This window comes from Colossoma macropomum, unplaced genomic scaffold (assembly GCF_904425465.1).
Source record: "Colossoma macropomum unplaced genomic scaffold, Colossoma_macropomum, whole genome shotgun sequence".
In the NCBI taxonomy this organism is placed as follows: Eukaryota; Metazoa; Chordata; class Actinopteri; order Characiformes; family Serrasalmidae; genus Colossoma; species Colossoma macropomum.
In genome coordinates, this window is record NW_023494795.1 from 29,323,811 (window position 1) to 29,344,617 (window position 20,807).

General features: G+C 39.0%; 2 protein-coding genes across 3 annotated transcripts in view; both read left to right on the forward strand.

Moving 5' to 3' along the window:
• pex7 (peroxisomal biogenesis factor 7) overlaps positions 1-8,577 on the forward strand; it is a 61,143-nt gene extending 52,566 nt beyond the window's left edge. For both annotated transcript variants that reach the window (XM_036582125.1, XM_036582124.1), the window contains one exon: positions 7,122-8,577. In XM_036582125.1, the coding sequence (XP_036438018.1) occupies positions 7,122-7,202 (81 nt within the window). In that variant the 3' untranslated portion in view covers positions 7,203-8,577. The remainder of the gene's footprint in view (positions 1-7,121) is intronic.
• Positions 8,578-10,719: 2,142 nt separating this feature from the next.
• On the forward strand, positions 10,720-15,243 carry LOC118816189 (solute carrier family 35 member D3). The gene is made up of 2 exons (XM_036582703.1): positions 10,720-11,421; positions 13,538-15,243. Exons 1-2 carry the CDS (start codon positions 10,974-10,976, stop codon positions 14,347-14,349), a joined length of 1,260 nt encoding a protein of 419 aa, XP_036438596.1. The 5' UTR covers positions 10,720-10,973; the 3' UTR covers positions 14,350-15,243.
• The last annotated feature ends 5,564 nt before the right edge of the window (positions 15,244-20,807 follow it).

Consider the following 20,807-nt stretch of genomic DNA (forward strand, 5'->3'; position numbering starts at 1 on the left):
ATGCCTATGGATTTAGAATGGGAGGTCATGAAAGCTCCTGTAGGTGTAATGTGTAAACTACTCTGCATTTTCACTTTAGAATCAACTGTCTAGATTTCAAAATCTGAGCCAGAAAGTTGTTCTGGTGCATTCTGGCCTATTTCCATACCTGCCTATACACCCCAGTTAGCATAGATAACAGTATGTCAGCAGTGTTAGAAACCCCATAAGCAAGTCTGCCATAGATAGCCTGATGCAGTTTGAAGCAAGTGTGTAATGATTTAGGTATGTAGCTTGCTATTTGATAGGCTATAAGCTTTCATTATTTGCTAGCTACATTGGTCTTGTAGCTCCACTGCAACACTAAAGAAGCAAACCTTTCTTGGCCAGTCGACTAGGTTTGGGTTAAGGGGGGAAATTGTGTAAGTTTAATGTTTTACTGAACTGTCACTTTAACACACACAGTCACGTGCCCGAGTGACACGTAAATCTATGACCTGCTGCTAAACTGTAGCACGGTGCTCTCTTTAGCCCTCCTTCATTCAGGTGTGTGATGAATCCCCTCGCTGCTGACTGCACACTGCATTGAACGGTCATTATGGGCTTTGGGTGCCGTGCAGCCTCCACATTGTGTAATTATACCCCAGCAGCCTCTTACCAGCTGCAGGTAGTGCATCACAATAAGACAATGAGGCAGAAGCTGCATCTCTTAACCCCTTAAACCCTAACAACCTCTGTATCGTAGTAGTTCCTGAATAATGTATAGTAGTTACAGTCAGGGATGCACCACAACAATAACCAATAATAACATCACTGTTGTGGCCAACACCAATACTAACATTAAAGCAAATATAGTGTATAGTTATAGTTTGGATGAACATCTAACAGTACCCATTTGGAGGTTTTTTTTTATTTACTTTTACTATTTACTAATTTTCATACTTTGATTCACAGTCAGATGTGGTTTTTGTTTTGTTAAAATTAGTGACCATAAGACTGAATTTGTTAAATGTAAATGTAATGATATAAACTGTTTTTAGCCACATGGTTTGACAAATTTAAAATTGTTTTTTATATTTGGTCTCAGGGAAGATCAGAGAACTTGTGAACCAAAGGACATGTACAAATCTTTTATCTTTTTTACGGTTTTTAGTGTCCACTCTTTGCCTTTATTACAGCTTACATTCTTTTCAGGAGACTCACTTTCAGTTTCTTGAAGAAATATGCAGGGATATTTTTCCACACCTTCGAATTTGGTTGCATTTTCTTCTTCTAACACCCCAAGTAACCTAAAACACAGTGACATTGAGGTCTGGCCTGGTCAGTCCATTCCTCTGAGAACCCCAGCAGCTTCTTTGTTTGATGTGTCTCCTTTTCTCAGTGAGGTCTTCTTGACAGCTACATATCCTTTCAGACCCATAGCACTGAGTTGTCTTCTCACAGTGGAAGGATGGACAAGCACCTGTGGATCGGAAGAAACTTGATTTTCTCCTCTCTCTCAACGATGAAAGCTTGAAGTGCTGTTTATCTGATGGGGACAGTTTTGGTGTTTTCAGGTCTTGCATGGTTGTTAGGAGTCACATTTTCTGTGTTGTTTTTAATAATATACAGTTTTGATTTTCAGTTTTTGAAACACCAGTTTTTATTTTTTTTTGCTTAGTTTCCTTTCGCTTTCCCCTTCCAGATGCAAGAGGATTCTCTTATATCTAACGTCTTCATCAATATCTCCTGAAAAATGACTAACTTGTATTTAATGGCCATTTTGGCTGGAAATTAAACAAATGAAGGGTAGTTTTTTGACTCTTACAGTGCTGCATGCATGAACTAAAAATCGAGTGTTAAATTATCTCTTTTAATTACTTGCCATTTTGGCATTAATCAGTGAATAATAAATCAACAACTAATATATCTTGTATCTGTCAGCCTCACGCACCCCATCGTCTTAACATTTTAGCCCCTAATGTGAGCGCTCCCACCAAACTGAACTTTCTGTTATCAGTCGGCCACCCATTCACAGCCATTGGCTCGAGTCATTACTCTCATCATCTCCCTCCTCCTCCTTGCTGCAGTGGTCCCTCCGCTGCATTTCGTCTCAGTTGCATAGTAAAGTAATTAATGGAAGCCGTTTTTCTCTTCAATGGATGAGTCACGGGCTGGCCGCTTGGCAGCGGCGTACAGCGGCTCCTTTCTGTACTCAGGAATAATGAGCTACCCTCCCGTCTCGGACGGAGAAGAAAGAACAGCAGCAGGGAAATAGCTCTGAGCCATATTTCTTTTGTCTTAGACACACTGCCTTCACTATATCATTCTGCATTATGCCAAGGCAAGCTGTCGCACTCTTTTACATGCGCTGGCATTCCATCTAGATATCTTAAAGTGCCTAGGAACATTGGCACACGGTCGACTTAACATTTGTGTTGTTTCATGCTTAATTTATTTTTACATTACTAATTTCCAACCTCTCTGATCCCTTGGAATTAAAAAAGCTGTTTTTGTTGCTGTGTTTTTAAAATCAAAGGGAATAGAGTATGAAATATTAAAAATGTTATTCATTTTAAAAATTTGTGTCCAGCAAAGTTTGAATGAAAAACAAGAGAGCTATTTTGTCTGAGAGCTGTCTGGGCATGATCTACTATTCTGAGTAGCACACATGATTGACACTCTGCAAAAAATCGTATCTTGTCAAGTGATCTTCTTGCCGATATATCCAATATTACTCTTTTTGAAATGGTTGTGCACTTATTATAAGACTATCTTATTTCTAGACATTATTTACCTATTTTAGGTAATTTTATTAAGTAAAATGATCTTACTATACTGGCAGATCATTTTGCAGGTTTCAAGCACATTTCTTAAAACAAGTAAAATGATCTGCCTGTATAGTGAGATAATATCACTTAATAAAAACACTTAAAACAAATAAAAAATGGCTAAAAATAAGGAAAATAATCTTAGGTTAAGCGTACAAGAATCTCAGCAGGAGAAAAATTAGATTTATTGAATATATTTAAGATAATTTTACTTGACAAGGTACCATTTTTTTGCAGTGCGGCTCTTAGTCCAGCACTCCCAGCCTGCTACACCACTGAAACAGAACTGAACACAACAGGGCGAGCAGAAGGAAATGAGTGAAACAGGCTCTACATATACAGGGTGATTTAGAACCCTGCAGTGTCTGCTCACTAAAAACATTACACAGCTTTTATGAGGTGATGTCTTGAAGAAAGTAGGTTCTCATTTACTTTACTGCCGGATCTGCATCCCGGGCATGCTGGCGTGGACAGACGTTAGGCAGATAGCTAGATAGATTCACTTAGACGTTCTCTGATGATAGAAAGTAGCCAAACACAGTTTTCTTTGTATTTGGTGAGAGGACCGCTTATGTAAGCACTACCCAAGACTAGTACTGCCCAGTTTACATCGAAAAAGGAGAATTTGGGCAAAATCTTTAGCTATTTAGTGGAAGGTTATTGACAGGACATAGTTTGTTCATACATATTGTGTGCCTAAAATGAAATTAGGTTCCCTGGAGCTAATATATGTAAATTAGTGCTGTTCTGACTGCAGTGTGCTTTACTCAAAAAGCAGTCCAGACTAAAACACTCCTTATAACTTCAGTATGAAAGAGTGGAGCTAAACTGCTGTAGGATGAATGTGAATATATGTAAAAACAGTGGTTTTCGCTTACTTTCTATATTGGACAAATATAGTTACTTTCTATATTGGACAAATTGGACCCTTCACTCCTCAAATGTATTCTATATTTGAGGAGTGAAGGGTATGTTTTGAAATCTTAATGTTTACATACTACATTAAGAATTCAAAAGTATATTGGATTTCTAAATGTTTCACTTAGTACACTGAAATAAGTGATGTATTAAATTTACTCGATTCATAGGTATCATTTCCATAGTAAAGTAAAACATATGACACCAACACAATGCCATTTTTTAGGTTACTTACTTTTGGCAATAAATATTGTGATGTCATATTTTATTCATGTAGAAATAATGAACATATTTGAATCAAGTAAATCGCATCACTTTGAGAGACAGCATCACATTGGAATTTTAAATAAATGTCTCTCCTCCTCTGTTGCCACTCTAGAGTACAACCAAGGATAAAGCAGCGACTGTTCATTGGCCCCATCATTCATTAAACAATGTATTTTTTTTTTTTCTGGATGAAAGACAGTACTCCTTCATTCATTCATCGCAGCCTCCTATTTTCATTGTTTTATGGCTCTTTCATTGCTATCTGCACTGACAACATGAAACAAAGAGCTATTTAGATATTGCCATAAAGTCCAGCACCAGTGTGCACAAGTAATTCACATATACAGGCACTTTTCCCTTGAAAGTTCAACTTCAGAGTCTTTGAAGCTGCTTCAAAAGAAATAGCCTTAACCAATTGAAGGCTCTGTTCCCAGCAGCATAGGCCTACCGGCAGCATATCGAGGCAAAGGCCATTACCATGCGTTTCAGAGCAGTAGTAAATTCCTTTGAGTCGAATAATGTTGGCCTTTGTTCGGTGCATGACAACTCAGAACTCTTGAAAGTAATAAAGTTGAGCAACTAGGACAGAATTTTTTGTTTTAACTTGTTTTAACTTTGTTTACATTTTGTTTTAACTGAATTTTTGTCGAAACGTTCCAGTGTCCTTTCCACTGAGTAGAGTTTAACTCTACTCAAGTACGTTTGTGAGGAAAGCAATCAGCTTTTTTACTCAATTACACTTAAGCTGTTGTTATTTAGTTTTATTTTGTTATTCTGTTTTATTATGTCAAATTATTATTATTCTGTTATGATGGTGAAAGCATCTTTACTTCTTTGTACCTAGGACCTGATCACATACAAATTAAGAGCTTTACATAAATTATATCATTTGAAATAAATACACTTACAGCGCCCTCCACAATGATTGGCACCCCTGAGCAACATGAGCAAAACAGGTTGTAAAGATATTCTTTGTTCCTTATTCTTTTTGATTTTTTATTTAAAATATTAACAAAAATATATGCATTATTTGAAGTATGATGATTGAAAGAAAGAAACTAAATTTTATCATGAAACCAATATTTTTCTCAGTTCTATGTGTGCCACAGTTGTTGCAGCCTCCCTTTGCAAAGATAAGAGCTCGGAGTCTTCTCCTGTAATGCTTAAAGAGACTGGAGAACACATGGCAAGAGATCTGAGCCCATTCCTCCATATAGAATCTCTCTAGATCCTTCAGATTCCAGGATCACGCTTGTGAACTCTCCTCTTCAGCTCAGCACATATATTTTCTGTGAGGTTTAGTTCAGGGGGCTGGGGTGGTCATGGCAACACCCTGATTCTGTGGTCATTTTGACATTTTTTTTGAGGTGTGCTTTGGATCATTGTCTTGCTGGAAGATCCAACCATGGCCCAGTTTAAGCTTCCAGGTTTTGATTTAATATCTGCTGTACTTGATAGAGTCCATGATACCATGTATTCAACACAAGCACAACAGCCCCACCACCACACTTCACAGTGTTGGGGAGGTCCTTTTTTACATGGCTATCTTTGTGTCTACGCCACACCCACCTCTGGTGTTTGTTGCCAGAAACCTCTATTTTGGTCTTATCTGACCACAGAACACAGTCCCACTGAAAGTTCCAGTAATGTCTGGCAAACTGTAGGCAAGTTTGTTGGTCCTTGACAGCAGAGGCTTTCGTCTGTGTAGGTGGTGTCTGTTTGTAGTTTGGGAGACATTCTGCCCCCAAGACCTAACTAATGTCTGCAGTTCCCCAGCTGTGATCCTTAGATCCTTAGATTGTTTGGCCAATCAAACCTCCTCACTGTGCATCAGGTCAGTATAGATGTACATCTCCGGTTGCTTTAAACTTCTCAATTATTGCCCTGATAGTGGAAATGTGCATTGTCAACTGTAGATAATTTCTTGAAGCCATTTCCTGATTAGTGCAGCTCAGCAACCTATGGCACATCACTGTATTCTCTGGTCTTTCAGTGATGGATGAATGAGGCAATTTGGCCTGTGTGTCATCTCATATTTATTCTTGAGTGAATCAGGAAGTCATTGTTAACGATTTAAGTGTTTCTGATTGCTCAGGTGGACTTTAAAACATGTGATATGAAAATGGAAATGTACGAGTTAGATTTCACTCATAAAACTTTCTAGTTGTACCAACAATTGTGGCACACAAAGATTTGAGAAAAACATTTATTTCATGGCAAGATAAAGTTTTTTTTGTTTTTTTTTAATCTTTAATTAAAAGTTCATTTTTATATTTTGAATGAAAGATCAAAGGGATGAGCAATACAGTAGGTGTGGTATGCCCCATTTTGCTCATGTTCACCAGGAGTGGCAATATTTGTGGAGGTCACTGTCTACACAATACTGTGCAAAAGGCAAAGGCCACCCTTATTTAATTTCCAGTCCAAATAGTATTAAGAATGAGTTATTTATTAAAAGATACAGACAAGATGAGACTCGTGACAACCGTGCAAGACATGGTAGACTCCAAAACTGTCCAGACCTCAACATCATTGAATGTGTTTGGGATTTTTTTTGGATTGTTAGAAGACAAAAATGTAACCAGCTTCTAAGACTGAACTTTCGAGGTGTTGAAAAACTGAAAATGAGTCTCCTGTAAAGAATGGAAGCAGTAATAAAGGCAAAGCGTAGAGATATTAAATACTGAATATTTTATTGTTGTATTTAGTTGCTTTTTCTGTTAAATTTGTTTTCTGCTTTTTCCTGAAACAAACAACTTTATATTTTATCATTTAACTATAATGTGGCAAGGATTTAAGTAATATGTTGTCTCACTGATGACATGACACTGATTTTTGCTCTCACTGACAGCCCCAGTTGCTGCCAGGCTTATTTCTTATTTCTCATATGATTATTTTTGGAAGATGAGTATTAATCATGTATATAACCCTTACTAACATTCACCATTTAATTAAAATATAAAACCATTTCAGCTGCTCAGTCCTTATGGAAGTTGACTTCTTGGTGCTGTAAGCCCCCATTTGAGGGCTATCAGACATCCCCTGGGCTCACTTGAACTAAAGAGCATTTAATGTTTAATTAAACATGCATTTTTAATTAGTTTAGAATTTTGTAAGTAATAGTGCTTTGTGCTTTATTTTTTGCAGGTGGTGGACTGTTCTTGGGATGAGACAATAAAAATCTACACCCCTCCGTGCTTGGCCGCTCTGCAAGAAGTTGCTTCTTAGAGAGAAAGTCCCTGCAGTGGAGGAGGAGGATGCGTTTCAGTGGTGTTGTTTTTTCTCACTCATATTCTGACTAATCCTGCCGGCCAACCGTAGGGCAGGATATGCAAGTTTTCCAAGAATTCACTGCTGTCTTTTTAGTGGCATGTTTAAAAGGTTACCTCTGGAGCATAATGTAAATCAGGCCTATCTCAGCGGTCACTGGGCGGAAGGCAGGAAACACCCTGGACAGGTCACCAGTCCATCGCAGGGCAGCCTGTAAAACATTAACCTAAAAATTACAAATTAGCATTCATATATTTAAATAATAATAATAATAATAATAATAACAATAATCTTGTTTTCAGTAAAGTTAATGCTGTGTGGTGAGCTGGATAGAAGAAAACAAGTTCAGTTCCTCTTCTCCTCGTTGCAGACTTTTGCACAGTACTGCAGATGTCCAGGAGCAAGGTTGCTCATCTTTGCAGTGTCAGAGATGCTCCCCTAAGAGTCATCATGGAGTGCCAAGTTTAAGACTTTTAAACTGTGAAAGCAGTAAAAATGATCCCTGTATTATCCCCATGTCCCTATATTTTATTTTTCTCTGAGGTCTATAACATTTTGGTTTTATTTATCAAATGTGGTCAGAATTCTTTTTTTTAGGACCATTTTCCATCCTCTCTTCATCCTTTAGAATCAAACCGGTTGTTTTTGCTACTGTGCCTTTAAGACTGGCTCTGTTCTGATTGCCTGTCCTGTATTGCATTTCATGATGAAATATCCCTTATAACTTCATTGTGAATGGGTGGGGCTAAACTGCTGTAGGCTGGATATGTGGATATATAGAAATGATTTTTTGTGTGACAGCACTAAAACAGTGATTTCAAAACAGGCAGTTTAGTCTCCATCTAAGGACTGTATGGACTGCAGAGTGAAAAGTATGTTTTGAAACTGTAACAATGTCCATATACTACATTAAACTTTTATTTAAAAAAAAAGGAAGAAAATTTGAGTTTCCCTGATGTTGGTCCTTTATGAAAACTGCTGTTTGTGTTCATTTTCTGTGTGTGGAATGAAAACTGAGTGCCTTCCTGATAAATGCTACATGGACAGTCCTGTTGGGGGCCAGGGGTTATTTCACAAAGCAAGATTTCTCACTTAACCAAATAAAGTCAAGCCTGTCCAATAGAAGAGGTAAAGGACATTGCTATTGGACAGTCCTCATTTGAGAGACATGATTTGCATTAGATAGTCAGTTTTGAAGTTTGAACAGACAAAAAGGTCCAGTGATGCTACATTTAAAGAACACTATCAAAAACTATGAATATGGAGACTTTTATTTAACATTTTATGTACTGTACTGCACTAAATCCAATAAACAGGCCTAATTGTGCTTTTATGCAGCGAGTATCCAGACATGGTATGTTCAGAAGAGCAATATATTGTGACATCATTGTACCAACAACAAATATTGTCATACTGCCCAACCTTAATTGAACCTCAACTTTGTATGAATATGCAGAATTAGGAAGCCATGGTATAAATGAGCCAGTCTAAAATATCTTAATTAATTTACCTCCTCCGCTGCTTGTGTTAAAACCATGTTCTTGTTCTTTATGAGTACTTTTTATTCCATTTCCATGTCACGCTGTGCAGATCCTGATGCTTATCCAATAAAATGTAATGAAGATATGCTCCGTCCTCCACACAGATTTGAAAATGTGGCCTACGTGAAATGTGATTAACACACAGCAATAAGTAAAGGAGCCTAGATATGTGTAAATGCACCTTGTTCTCTTAGTAAACATTTAGTGTAACCCCTTATTTGAATTATAAAGCATGAAGAACATAAAATGTCTAGGACTGTTTTTTTTATGCTGTCTATATGTACCACTTCAAGAGGCCTTATACAAATTGTTTTCCTGAGGTCCACATATAATATTTGTGTGGTTTTATGTACCAAAAACAGTCATAATTTATTTTTACATGACAATTTTCCAACCCCTGTTCTTGTTACTGTGCCTTTTAGTCTGATACATGTTGCCCTCCCTTCTGATTAGCTGCCCTATGTATTCAAAAACCAGCCAGGCTGGTTTAATGGTGTAATGCATTGCTTTTCAAGACTTCACAGTTTCCATATATGGACTGCATGACTGTATTTTATACTTCAACAATGTTTATGTACAATCCTTTTGTTTAAAAAAATGTGAGGGAAATTCAGTTTTCCATGATACGGGCCCTTTTAGTGTGCCCATTGCTGACCCATGTACAGTTTGTATTTCTATTGAAAAGCATTGCCAATAGAATAGATTCTTTGGAGCAGCTTCCCATTCTACTGGCAGTGAGCCTAAGGTCTCAATGTCCAAAGCTAGGCATCAGCTGGAGGGGTATAAAGCCCCCCTGCATTGGGCTGTAGAGCAGTGGAATGGTGTTCTCTGGAGTGATGAAGCTCCTTGCAATACCTTTGGGATGAGCTGGAGTGATCCAGGACTAATCATCCAAGATCAGCACCTGACCTCACTAATGCTCTTGTGGCTGAATGCAATCAAATCCTCACAGCAATGTTCCAACATCTAGTGTAATGCCTTCCCAGAGGAGTAGTGGCTGTTACTGCAGCAAAATGAACAAACTCCCTATTAAAGAGCCAATATCCTTAATAATATTTTTATAACTGTTTTTAAGATGTTCATTAATAAGTTGTTTTTGTTACTGAGCCTTTAAGACAAATGTATGCAAATGAACCGTTCTGATTGGCTGACAGGCTCCTTACAGCTTAAGATCAACTTCTGTAGGCTTAGTAGGCGGATATGTGCAAATTAGTTTGTGTGACATCACAAAAACAGTGAATTCAAAACAGACACTTTTTGCAGCTTATTCTCCATGGACTGGGGAGTCAACACTACGGTTTGGTACTTTCACAAAGTTTATATACTACATAGAAAAGTGAGAAAAAATAATGATATGGGCCCTTTAATATCCCTGATTCCAGAAAAAATGATGGACTCGCAGGTGTCCGCAAACTATTGGACTTTTTTTGGACTTAAGTCACCTTATTTTAGATTTTTCAGTCCTTCCTGTTAGGCTGGACTGGGTAAGCGCTGTCTTAACTACATGGGACTCAGTGAAGTTTGATAAATGACGTAACACCGGAGCGTCGACGACAGAAAAGATCAACGGTTATTCAGTCTTGCAGTAGAAGCACAAGGTCTGTTGTTTGTTTTTTGGGGGTAGCGGGGAGGTTAAAGAAAGCTGGTCCACTTTAGGGTCGGCTAAGTGGGTGAGGAAGGAGGGGAGCGAATAAAAAGTGAAAGAAAAGTAACCCAAGTCTCTGAGAGTAAGCGGATTGGCTGCAGTGGAGCCCCATGCAATCCGCTCACGGGGCTTTGGTAGTTATGGATCCGATGGATCTGCGAGTCTCCGCCGTCATGGGGCGTTACGCAGGAAGGGTGGGAGGCAGGAAAAGAGGGGAAGAAGAAAGGAGGGGAGGGGGCCATCCCGCACTGGACTCTCACTGTGGGCTGGACGGTGTGTGGGACGCACGGGACCGCAGGAAATCCCCCCCGCCAAACTCATTCCCCTCCCACCCCCCACACACTCTCCATTCAGCGAAATCATTCATGCTGCTGATGGCTGGAAGGTCTGGATGCAGCAGGGCGCGCGGGGTGCTGTGCGCGGTTTGATGCGGCTGGAGTTCGCGCGTGACGGTTTGCCTCCCCAAGCAATAAGCTCGGACATTCTTCTGTGGGAAGTTCTTCGAAGGTTTTTCTAATATTTTGGTGTCTAAATCCAGCCTGGATGGAGCGCGTCATGGAAGTTTGCAAGGGCCGCCTGCTGGGCATCTCGGTGGCCGTTGCGCACGGAGTGTTCTCGGGCTCCCTCAACATCCTGCTCAAATTCCTCATCACCACCTACCACTTCACCTACCTCACGCTCATCCAGTGCATGACCAGCGCCACGGCGGCGCTCACGCTCGAGACTCTGCGCAGGCTGGGCAAGGTGGACATCCCGCCCTTCAGCCTGCACCTGGCCAAAGTTTTCGCCAGCGTGTGCGTGCTGTCCACGCTGCAGTCCACGCTGACTCTGTGGTCGCTGAGGGGTCTCAGCTTACCCATGTACGTGGTCTTCAAGCGCTGCCTGCCTCTGGTCACGCTGGGCATCGGCGTGTGCGTGCTGAGGAACGGGACGCCCAGTGTTGGGGTGGTCGTGGCGGTGCTCATCACAACCGGAGGGGCAGCTTTGGCAGGTAAAACGACGCGTCTGCTGTGCGCTTTAAAAAAGAGTGATGCATTGAATGTATACATCACTTGTATGAAGTGAAATGGTACACACTTAAAAAGACGGTTCTTCAAGGGTTCTTTAGTAAAAGCAGTGGTTCTATTTCATGCTTAAATGGTTCTTCGCATGGTGAAACGTTTCTTCAGATTAATGGAGAATGTTATATACACACATAAAAAGATGGGTCTTTTTAAAGAAAATGGTTCTGTATAGAGCCATGAACACTCTTTGTGTGATTAAAGGGTTCTTTGCATATGAAAGGGTTCTTCAGATTGATGGAGAATGTGGTTTATATGGTACTATGTAGAACCTTTTTGAAAAGGCTTCTATATAGCACAAAAAAGGGGTACTTCTATGGTTACAGGCTTGACATTGTAACAATAGAAGAACCCTTTTCAAAAGGTTCTATATAGAACCGAATAAAACACTTTCTTCATCAATCTGAAGAACCATTCAGTGATGCAAAAACACCTTAACCATGCAAAGGGTTCTTTGAGTGTTCATGGTTCTATATAGAACCATTTTCTTTACTAAAGAACCGTTAAAGAGCCATAAATTTGAAGAGTGTATGCTTCTACACAGGACCTTTTTGAAAATGGTTCTATATAGCACCAAAATGGATTCTTCTATGGTTACAGGCTTGACATTGTAACAATAAAAGAACTCTTTTCAAAAGGTTCTATGTAGAGCACACTCTCCATTAATCTGAAGAACCGTTTTGTTATGTAAAGAGCGCTTCAACCATGCAAAGGGTTCTTTGAGTGTTCATGGTTCTATATAGAACCATTTTCTTTACTAAAGAACCCTTGACAAACCATCAATTTTAAAACTGTATGCTTCTATATAGAACTTTTTTGAAAAGGGTTCTAGATAGCACCAAAAAGTTTTTTTCTATTGTTGCAAGCTTGACATTATAACAATAGATATGTTAATCTTCATTTAAGCATGAAAGTGTTCTATATAGAACTCATGGTTCTAAATAGAACCATTGCCTTTGCTAAAGAACCCTTGAAGATCCATCTTTTTTAATCTTGTACATCAAAAGAACAGCAAAAACTACACCTGATCTGTATACAACTGACATATTTGACCAAAACTCGAGTTATTATTTGAGATGTTTGCCATTGTCCCATAAAACTCCAACCACTCAGCAGTCACTAAAAACAGTAATATATTCAGTTTACTTAATTAAAACACATTAATTTACGTTTTCACTACTGATAGACAAAATAGTGTTGATGTAATGCTTTTTATTTATGTGGAATGATGTACAGATTTGAATCGCGTCAATTCAGTGCAGTCTTCAGTGTAATAGATATGCTCTTCCACACAGATTTGAAAATGAATGTGTTTAACACATATAATATGTAAAGTAGTATATGTGTGTAATATGCCTTGTTCTCTTGACACTAACATAACCCTATATCTCCCGTCACCTTATTTCCTATGTCAACATCCATGTCTACTGTTTTATCTTCATTTCCCTCACTTTCTTTTTGATTCAGTTGTTGGTGTCTTGACGTGATCATACAGGCCTACCCCTTTAGCTGCTTCACTGCATTCACTGTGCACCTGAATGGTGCAAGTTCTGTTACATTAAAGCAGCTGGAACTGTTTCACTGGAGCTGATTCTGGTCCTCCTGTACTCCTTTCAAGAATTTTCATGAATTGTGACTAATCATGAATGTACTACACATGTATGTGGATATAAACGGCATATATGAGGCTAAATCATTGCTGTTAAAGTCCATTAGTGAAGATCTGTCCTTCTGCAGAGTTTAGTCCCAACATGTTATTGTAAGCCTGTGATGAATTTGATCAGTTGTGTTGAATTAGGGCTGGAATTAAATTCTGCAGGGCGGCAGATTTCCAGGAGAGGCACAGTTGGGTACATATATATGTATATATGTACCCAATTATATATGTTATCTCATTATTTAATGCATTAGGGTATATTACATTATTTTATGTAAACTCAAGAATGTTACATTTATTTATATTCAATAAATTATGTAATAAACGATTTGTTCTAAACATTGTTGTAAACATTTTTTGCTTTTCATTCCATTATTATGCATCTACAGGTGCAGGTGACCTCACAGGCGACCCCTTTGGCTATGTGACTGGCATTTTAGCGGTCATTATACATGCCTCCTACCTTGTGATCATCCAAAAGACTGGTGCGGATAGCGAATATGGCCCACTAACTGCCCAGTACACCATCGCCATAGTGGCCTCCCCCGTGCTGCTTGTTTGTTCCTTCGTGAGCATGGACGCAATCGACATGTGGACGTACGAGGGCTGGAAGAACCCTTTCATCACAGGCATCTTCTGCTCCTGCATCTTCATCGGCTGTGCCATGAACTTCACCACGCTGCACTGCACTTACATTAACTCAGCTGTGACCACCAGCTTTGTGGGAGTTGTGAAAAGCATTGCTACAATTACTGTGGGCATGCTAGCCTTTAGCGATGTGGAGCCCACCAAACTGTTTATAGCAGGTGTGGTGGTGAACACAATAGGGTCCATCACCTATTGCGTGGTAAAGTACTATGAGACGAAAAAGAAGCTCAACTACCAGGATATGGACGCTGCAGGCAAGGAGGATGAACCACCTGGAGAGCCGTACATAGATCCACCGCCCAAAGCCGATGGAGAGTTGGAAAGTTTTGCTAACGGAAGCCTGAGTGGAGCGTTCAGCGGCAATGGCCTGAGTCCAGTCCGTGACAGTAAAGTAGCAGAGTCCATAGAGTTAGAAAGACCAGCATTTCTGGAGAACGAGCCAACAAACCAGTCTTTAACTGACAACTATGTTGGTGTCTGGAGGTCAGTTCGCACCTTAAAGTTCCTGAAGAAGGACACCTTACTTGACAACATGGAGGTGCAAAGTCCTTGATGAAGGATTTCCCAAATAATAGAGGTTGCTAAGCATGCTAAGCTAAAGTGTTGTTACAGACTGACATTGTGAACAAGAGAAATGTTCACCTTTGTCCTCGCTCTCTTAAAAGAGTAGCTCACCCAAACATGCTAACATGGCTAACAGTGAATGGAAGTAAGCACCAGCAGCATTACGCCATGGTGACTATTCACTATTAGCATTAGCATTTGTGATTGAACTATTCCTTTAAACCTGGTTTTAAGGAAAGCAAGTATTTTTTAACAACAGATAATTATGTTGGTGGTTAAAAACTTATAGTGTGTTTGTATTGGCTGAAAAAACTGTGCAGGCTGCTTGTAAGAGTGTGTGAGTGTTACAGTGATATGGCTCATGCTGAGTTATCAGTTTTCCCAGCAGTCTACTGATCCAAATGAATGAGAGAAAAAAACAATTTAGAAAATAATTTAGAATTTTTGATTTATATACAGACAGTACATGTGTAAATCCAGTGGTGAACCATGATTACTAGAGCTAGGCATTCAATTCGGGCCATAAATGTCAAAACCGTCTTTTACAACAATGCTAATTTATGCTAGCACCCCTATAGGTTTTGTAGCAGTATATTAGCGCTCAGCTAGCACTAGTGCACTTTGTTCTAGATCAAACACACATTTGAAGCTTACAAAATACATTCCATATGTTTTATTTGAAGATGGTAACAGACATTAACATATATTTGAACAGTTTTACAGTGACCCTCCATTTCTGAAACTTTGTTAGACTGCGGCTCGTATTCGCAGTGACATATCTAGAACTTCCAGAAGGTCTAGAGTGACGTTTTTATCACAAAATTGGTCGCATGCACTGTAATTTGAAACTTAATTTGTTGATTCCACTGTCTGTTTCTAATTATGCTTGTGATTAATCTAAAATGTAAGGTCTTCAGTTCAGCTCCTGAAGTCCTAACCAATGGGAGAGCTCGCTTGGCTGCATCTACCCAGATACCACCGGAAAAGTTTGATCCTTTTTTCATTTTCCAGTGGGCATTTCAAGATTGTAACCTTTTTGTTTCCAACCAAAACCTAATGATATAAGAGTATTATTGCAATACATGGGTTTAAATACAAGCATGACAAAACTATTAAATGAAAAAATGAATTTTGTTTGTAATTTCCAGAAATCATTAGGCCTAAAGGCTCTGATGGTTCTCCACTGTGTAAATCAAACAGATGTACTGGTGTATAAAATGTGCAACTGAATCTGATTTGTTTATTTTTAATGGTTATTTATATATTTTTGTGCACGTCGTGTCTGAATTCTCTTTAATTTGAAATGCAATGTTCAAAAAAAAAAGCCATTGTCATTTGCATGTACAGTGCAAAGTAATTTCAAACAAGTTTTATATGAAAAAGCTTGAGATGCTCATGTCATCTTTAATGATATGGCCTTCATTCAAGACATCACCCAGCCGCCCTGGTCATGCTGTCATCAAGAAACGGTTTTGAATTGAACAGTAAGATGACTGTGATAAGGTTCGCTTAACAGCAAGACAATCTAAATTCACTTTGAAAGATCCAGCCAGGGGCAAAAAGACATTAAGTTATCCTTTATGTTGAAGTCAATATCATTAGAGCATGTGTTACCACAGTTTGTACAACTGAGAGGCTTCCAGCCGACAAACCCCAGAGCAAGACCACCTTCTGGGACCATGAGCGCTGCAATCCTTTTCGAAAAAACTGTCAGATGTTCTGTGTAAAGGGATGCCTTTGTGATTAAAAGAGCGCATATCTGAATGTGAAAGCGTTCCAGCTTTTCTTTAAATCCCCTCTTATCTAAACACATACACATACACGCGGTGGATGTTGCTCTCTAGTGTACCTGCAGGCTATGAGGCACAAGCATCAACTATAGCCCGAGTCAGCACTCTAGCTGAACGAAAATTCACCCAAAGTGCCTTTGAAAAACTTCAGTTTTGCTCTGTCTGTGAGAAGAAAAGATGGAACAAGAAACCTTCAAACTGATAACAAAAAGAGATCAATTTTAAAGACCAATGGAGGAAAGAAGTAAAACGTACAGCATAAATGAACTCCCGTGGAGAAGAATATGGAGCAGTACAGACATATACATGAAATACAGTCGTATAAAACTCAGCAGGAGTGCCGCAGAGAACACAGTAAAACAGTGAGATAGAGCCAAACGTCATAGTGCACATATCTAACATGTCATTGAACATGGGCTGTATGATATAAAATCTCCTCTATCATAATATGCACATATATTTGCTCAAATTGAAAATATATATGTAATATATATGCACATATGTAGATGAAATATATGTAATAGTGTCTTTTTTAATATTTACATACATATCTAACATATTTGGAAGTATTTCACAAACTTGACTCATATTTTGAAAAACTATATTGATATATATTACTGTTATATGGGATAATTCATCTGAAAATAAACTTGGTTTCAAATAGACACACTTATTAACAATTCATATAATTCATATATATATATATATATACATATATATATATTGAAACAGAAGTTGTGCTTTATAGTGTCCCACTCTAAACCTGTTGCCATAACCTAACGTTAACCCCATGCTAGCACACTAGGTGCAAGCTAATGTGCTAGTCACAATAAAACAAAACAATTTGATAGAATACAATATGTTGTTACATCCCTAGTACTTACGTAGTTTCTAAAACGGTATGCTGCTCTAAAAATGGATAACAGTACAGTTTTATCTAGTTTTTATAGTTTTACAATTTGCAGTGTCAGAATAAGCTAGTGAACATAAGCTTTAGCATAAGTTAGTCTATTTCAGATTAGTGAACAGTTCAGTGTGGATTAGGGAAAGTGTGTGAGGCTCACAGTTAGCATGATGCTAAAGTCATTAGCTTACTCAGCTACATTAGCCTTGTAGCTGCAGTGCAAAACTGAAAAAGCAAACTTCTGACACCAAATATGTCAAGGCTGATCATTTACATTTTAGGCAAGGAGGGAAAATGTATCTGATTTTTGGCCAAACCATCATTTTTATGGCTTCTTCATCCATGATGTTTCACATTATTTCCCAGCTGATACAAGCGTGTTCACAGCTTTGTCCTCAGTCATAACAGTCCATTTATTTCCACTTTTTTTCAAATGTTGAGTTGTGTAATCTAAAGTGTGCAACTGGCATCATAACTTTCATTTTCAGTTCGACCCCCTGCTGCCCTCAGTACGCACCTGGAGCTTTTGTTACCATGTGCAGTTTGACCAGGTTAAGAATAATTAATTTTTTTCTTTTCATTTTTGCTCAGGGCATATTATGAAAGGATCATTTACCAGACACAATATGGCAAAGGCCCTCGGAGCCAAACATATTAAAAGTTAATGAAATGAAAAGATAGCCTTAGCGTCACAAAACAAGGCCTAGTATTTTCTCAAGAGCATCATATGCCACTAAGTTCATTTGAATAGAAGTGAGTGCTTTAAATGATACTCTTACCATTTAATGATGATCCTCTTTACAAAGACACTTTTTGGAACCCTAGTCTGCTCTCCAGTGTCTCATACTTCTAATGGCAATCTGTGATGGAGCGTTTGTTTTCCTTTGCTACTCCATTTATGCTGTGACTGAAATACCCATGTGAACAACTTTCTTTCTGGCTCTGAAGCACATTCATATGCATATTTTCAGCTTTTAGAGGGTGTACAGGGATCGTATTTGCCACTTTTTTCATACTGGAAATACAAATGCTACAACAAGCTCTAGTGATTTAACTACCAGAAGCTCCTGAGAATTGTGGATAAACACATTAGCTTCTACCCAGCAGTGGGCCATGAGTGTTATCTCTCACATGGCTCAGATTGTCTCCCACAAGAACAGCAATGCTTAAATGTCTTTCATAATGTGTTTTAGCTCACCAAACAATCTAATTTACACAATTTTCCCTTTGTGTTAAATGTAATCAATCAGCCAAGTTTGGTATCCAAAGTCTGCTTCTTTAGTTTTGCACTGGAGCAATGGCTACCCAGCTAAAAAAAAACAAAAACAGCATAGACCAGCATACAATCCATTACCAAAAGTATGTGGACACCTATCCTAAATATTGAGTTCAGGTCTTTCAGCCACACTCATTGTTAACAGGTGTATAAAATCAAGCATATAGCCAGAGATGCAGTCTCTAAGGACAAACACTCACAGTAGAATGGGGCATACTGAAGAGCTCAGTAACTTTAAAAGTGACACAAGTCAGTTTGTGAAACTTCTACCTTGCTAGATCTGCCCTGGTCAACTGTAAGGGCTATCATTGTGAAATGGAAGCATCTAGAAGTAACAGCACTGAAGCAGTAGACCTGTACTCACAGAGTGGGGTCACTGAGTGCTGAAGCATGTAGCGCGTAAAAATTGCCTATCAATTGTACGTATAACAACGCATAACAACTGTACGTCATCGCTTCATCATCTGTCAGACTGATGGACAAATCTGGGTTTGGTTGATGCCAGACAAACACTACCTACCGGAATGCACAGTGCCAACAGAAAAGTTTGCTTCCAACTTTGTGGCAACAGTTTGAGGAAGGCTCTGTGCTGTTCCAGCATGACTGTCCCTCTTTGCACAAAGCAATGTCCATAAACACATCATTTGATGAGTTTAGTGTGGAGGAACTCCAGTGGACAGCACAGAGCCCTGACCTTAACCCCTCTAAACACCTTTAAGATGAACTGGAGTGCTGATTTCAAACCAGGCCTTCTCAGCCAACATCAGTGTTTGACCTCCCAAATGCTCTGTTTACTGAATGGCCACATCTAGCCGCGGAGACAATTCCATGTTAATGTCCATGATTTTGGAATGGGATGTCCTACAAGGATGTGATGGTCAGGTGTCCACATACGTTTAACCATATAGTATAGTTGGTCACCAGCAAAACCAGCATATGTTGTGTTTTTGGATGCAGAAATGCTGGTCAACCAGCATGACCGTACTGGATGACCAGTTAAGCCAGAACCAGACCAGCATAAACCAGCATACACCAGCATGACATGTATGCTTGTCTGGGCTGTTTTTTTCAGCAGGGTAGATGATAGAAGTCTATCCACCCATTCAACTTACAACCTCTCACAGCATAAAAACAGGTGAAACAGTGAGCAGTAGATTTTTCAGTTGGTACACGCGAGTCCTCGGCTAGGTTAACCTCAGTGAGCTAATTAGCTAGCCATGCAAACTTTGCAATACTAATCATTTTGGACATATATTTTGTGAATAATTGCTTTGTCCTTTTGTAAGCTTTAATGTAAAACTCTAGTCTTTATTGTGCCTAGCTGTGTAGCCTTTAACGTGCTAACTAAGCTAAAAAAGTAATGAAGTATTAACAGTCATTTATAACAGATTGAGTATTTTCATACCTGAAACCTGAGACTGAATATAGCAAAATAAGACTAAAAGGTCTCTGAATAAAATTTAAATTTTCTGACAAAATGAATGACCTCATATGAGGTGATCATCTTCTGGTTTTCAAACATATAGCATTTCAAAGTATTTTATTGCTTTGACTTATAAACAGCTTTGTCCACCATTTTTGTATTCATGCTTGAGAGTCGACACTTATGTTCACTCGGTCCTTTGCCTCTCTGAGGCCTCATCATAATAAACCTCACTTCTACTAATAAAGTGATGAAACGGCCCTTAAGACGGCGTCAAGGGGAAATGGCCAGGATAGACCTTTATTATATTAGCTCGTAGCTACAGTGAAAAGCCAAAGAAGCAAACTTCTTCAAACTTCAGACTGTCTTGTCTGATCAAATACATTTGGTGTAAATGAAAAAATGGGGAAAGTTAATTTTTCTGTGACCATTTCTTTAAGTTTAGCAATATCATGACAGAAAATAACCCCTCACCTTTCAAATTTCCTTTTTCAGAGAAGTGAACAGGTAAGCTTATCCAGCTTATGAAATATCTGTTCTGGGCTGAGTCTAAAATAAGGAATTAAGGTCATTGCTTTTTTTTCCCACAGTCTGCACGTGTCTCTATTGGCAGACAGTTCTCCTTCCCCAGCACATTCACCAAGTTTGTGGCCGTGCTTTGTCCAATAGGATTTAAGGAAATGTCTTTGCTTCTATAAAGGAGGGCAGAGGTTTTTCTCTTTGTGTTTAACATCTAAATATTACTCATGCCTTTGCAATAGCATCCAAAATGTAAAACACCCCAAAAAAAAGTGTCCAAAGATGTCCAGGCGCCGTTTCCAATTAGTGAATTCAGCCAATTAAAGGTGCACACCCTGCTGACACAGGTTTTCAATAGCGCGCACACACATAGCTTGTATAATCTCAATTGAAAAGCAACAGAAAGCAATAGAATGGGACACTCTGGAGCAGCTACACTTGAACCTTAATTCACCTTGCTTAATGTCAGGCATCGGTTAGAGGGGTTTAGAACCCCCCAGCTTTGGGCTGTGGAGCAGTGGAACCTTGCTCTCTG

Excerpts from the sequence above, each read along its gene's own strand:
- LOC118816189 (XM_036582703.1), top strand. The coding sequence starts at position 10,974 with ATGGAGCGCGTCATGGAAGTTTGCAAGGGCCGCCTGCTGGGCATCTCG. Across the intron at positions 11,422-13,537 it reads CGGAGGGGCAGCTTTGGCAG|GTGCAGGTGACCTCACAGGC; the intron begins GTAAAACGACGC and ends ATGCATCTACAG.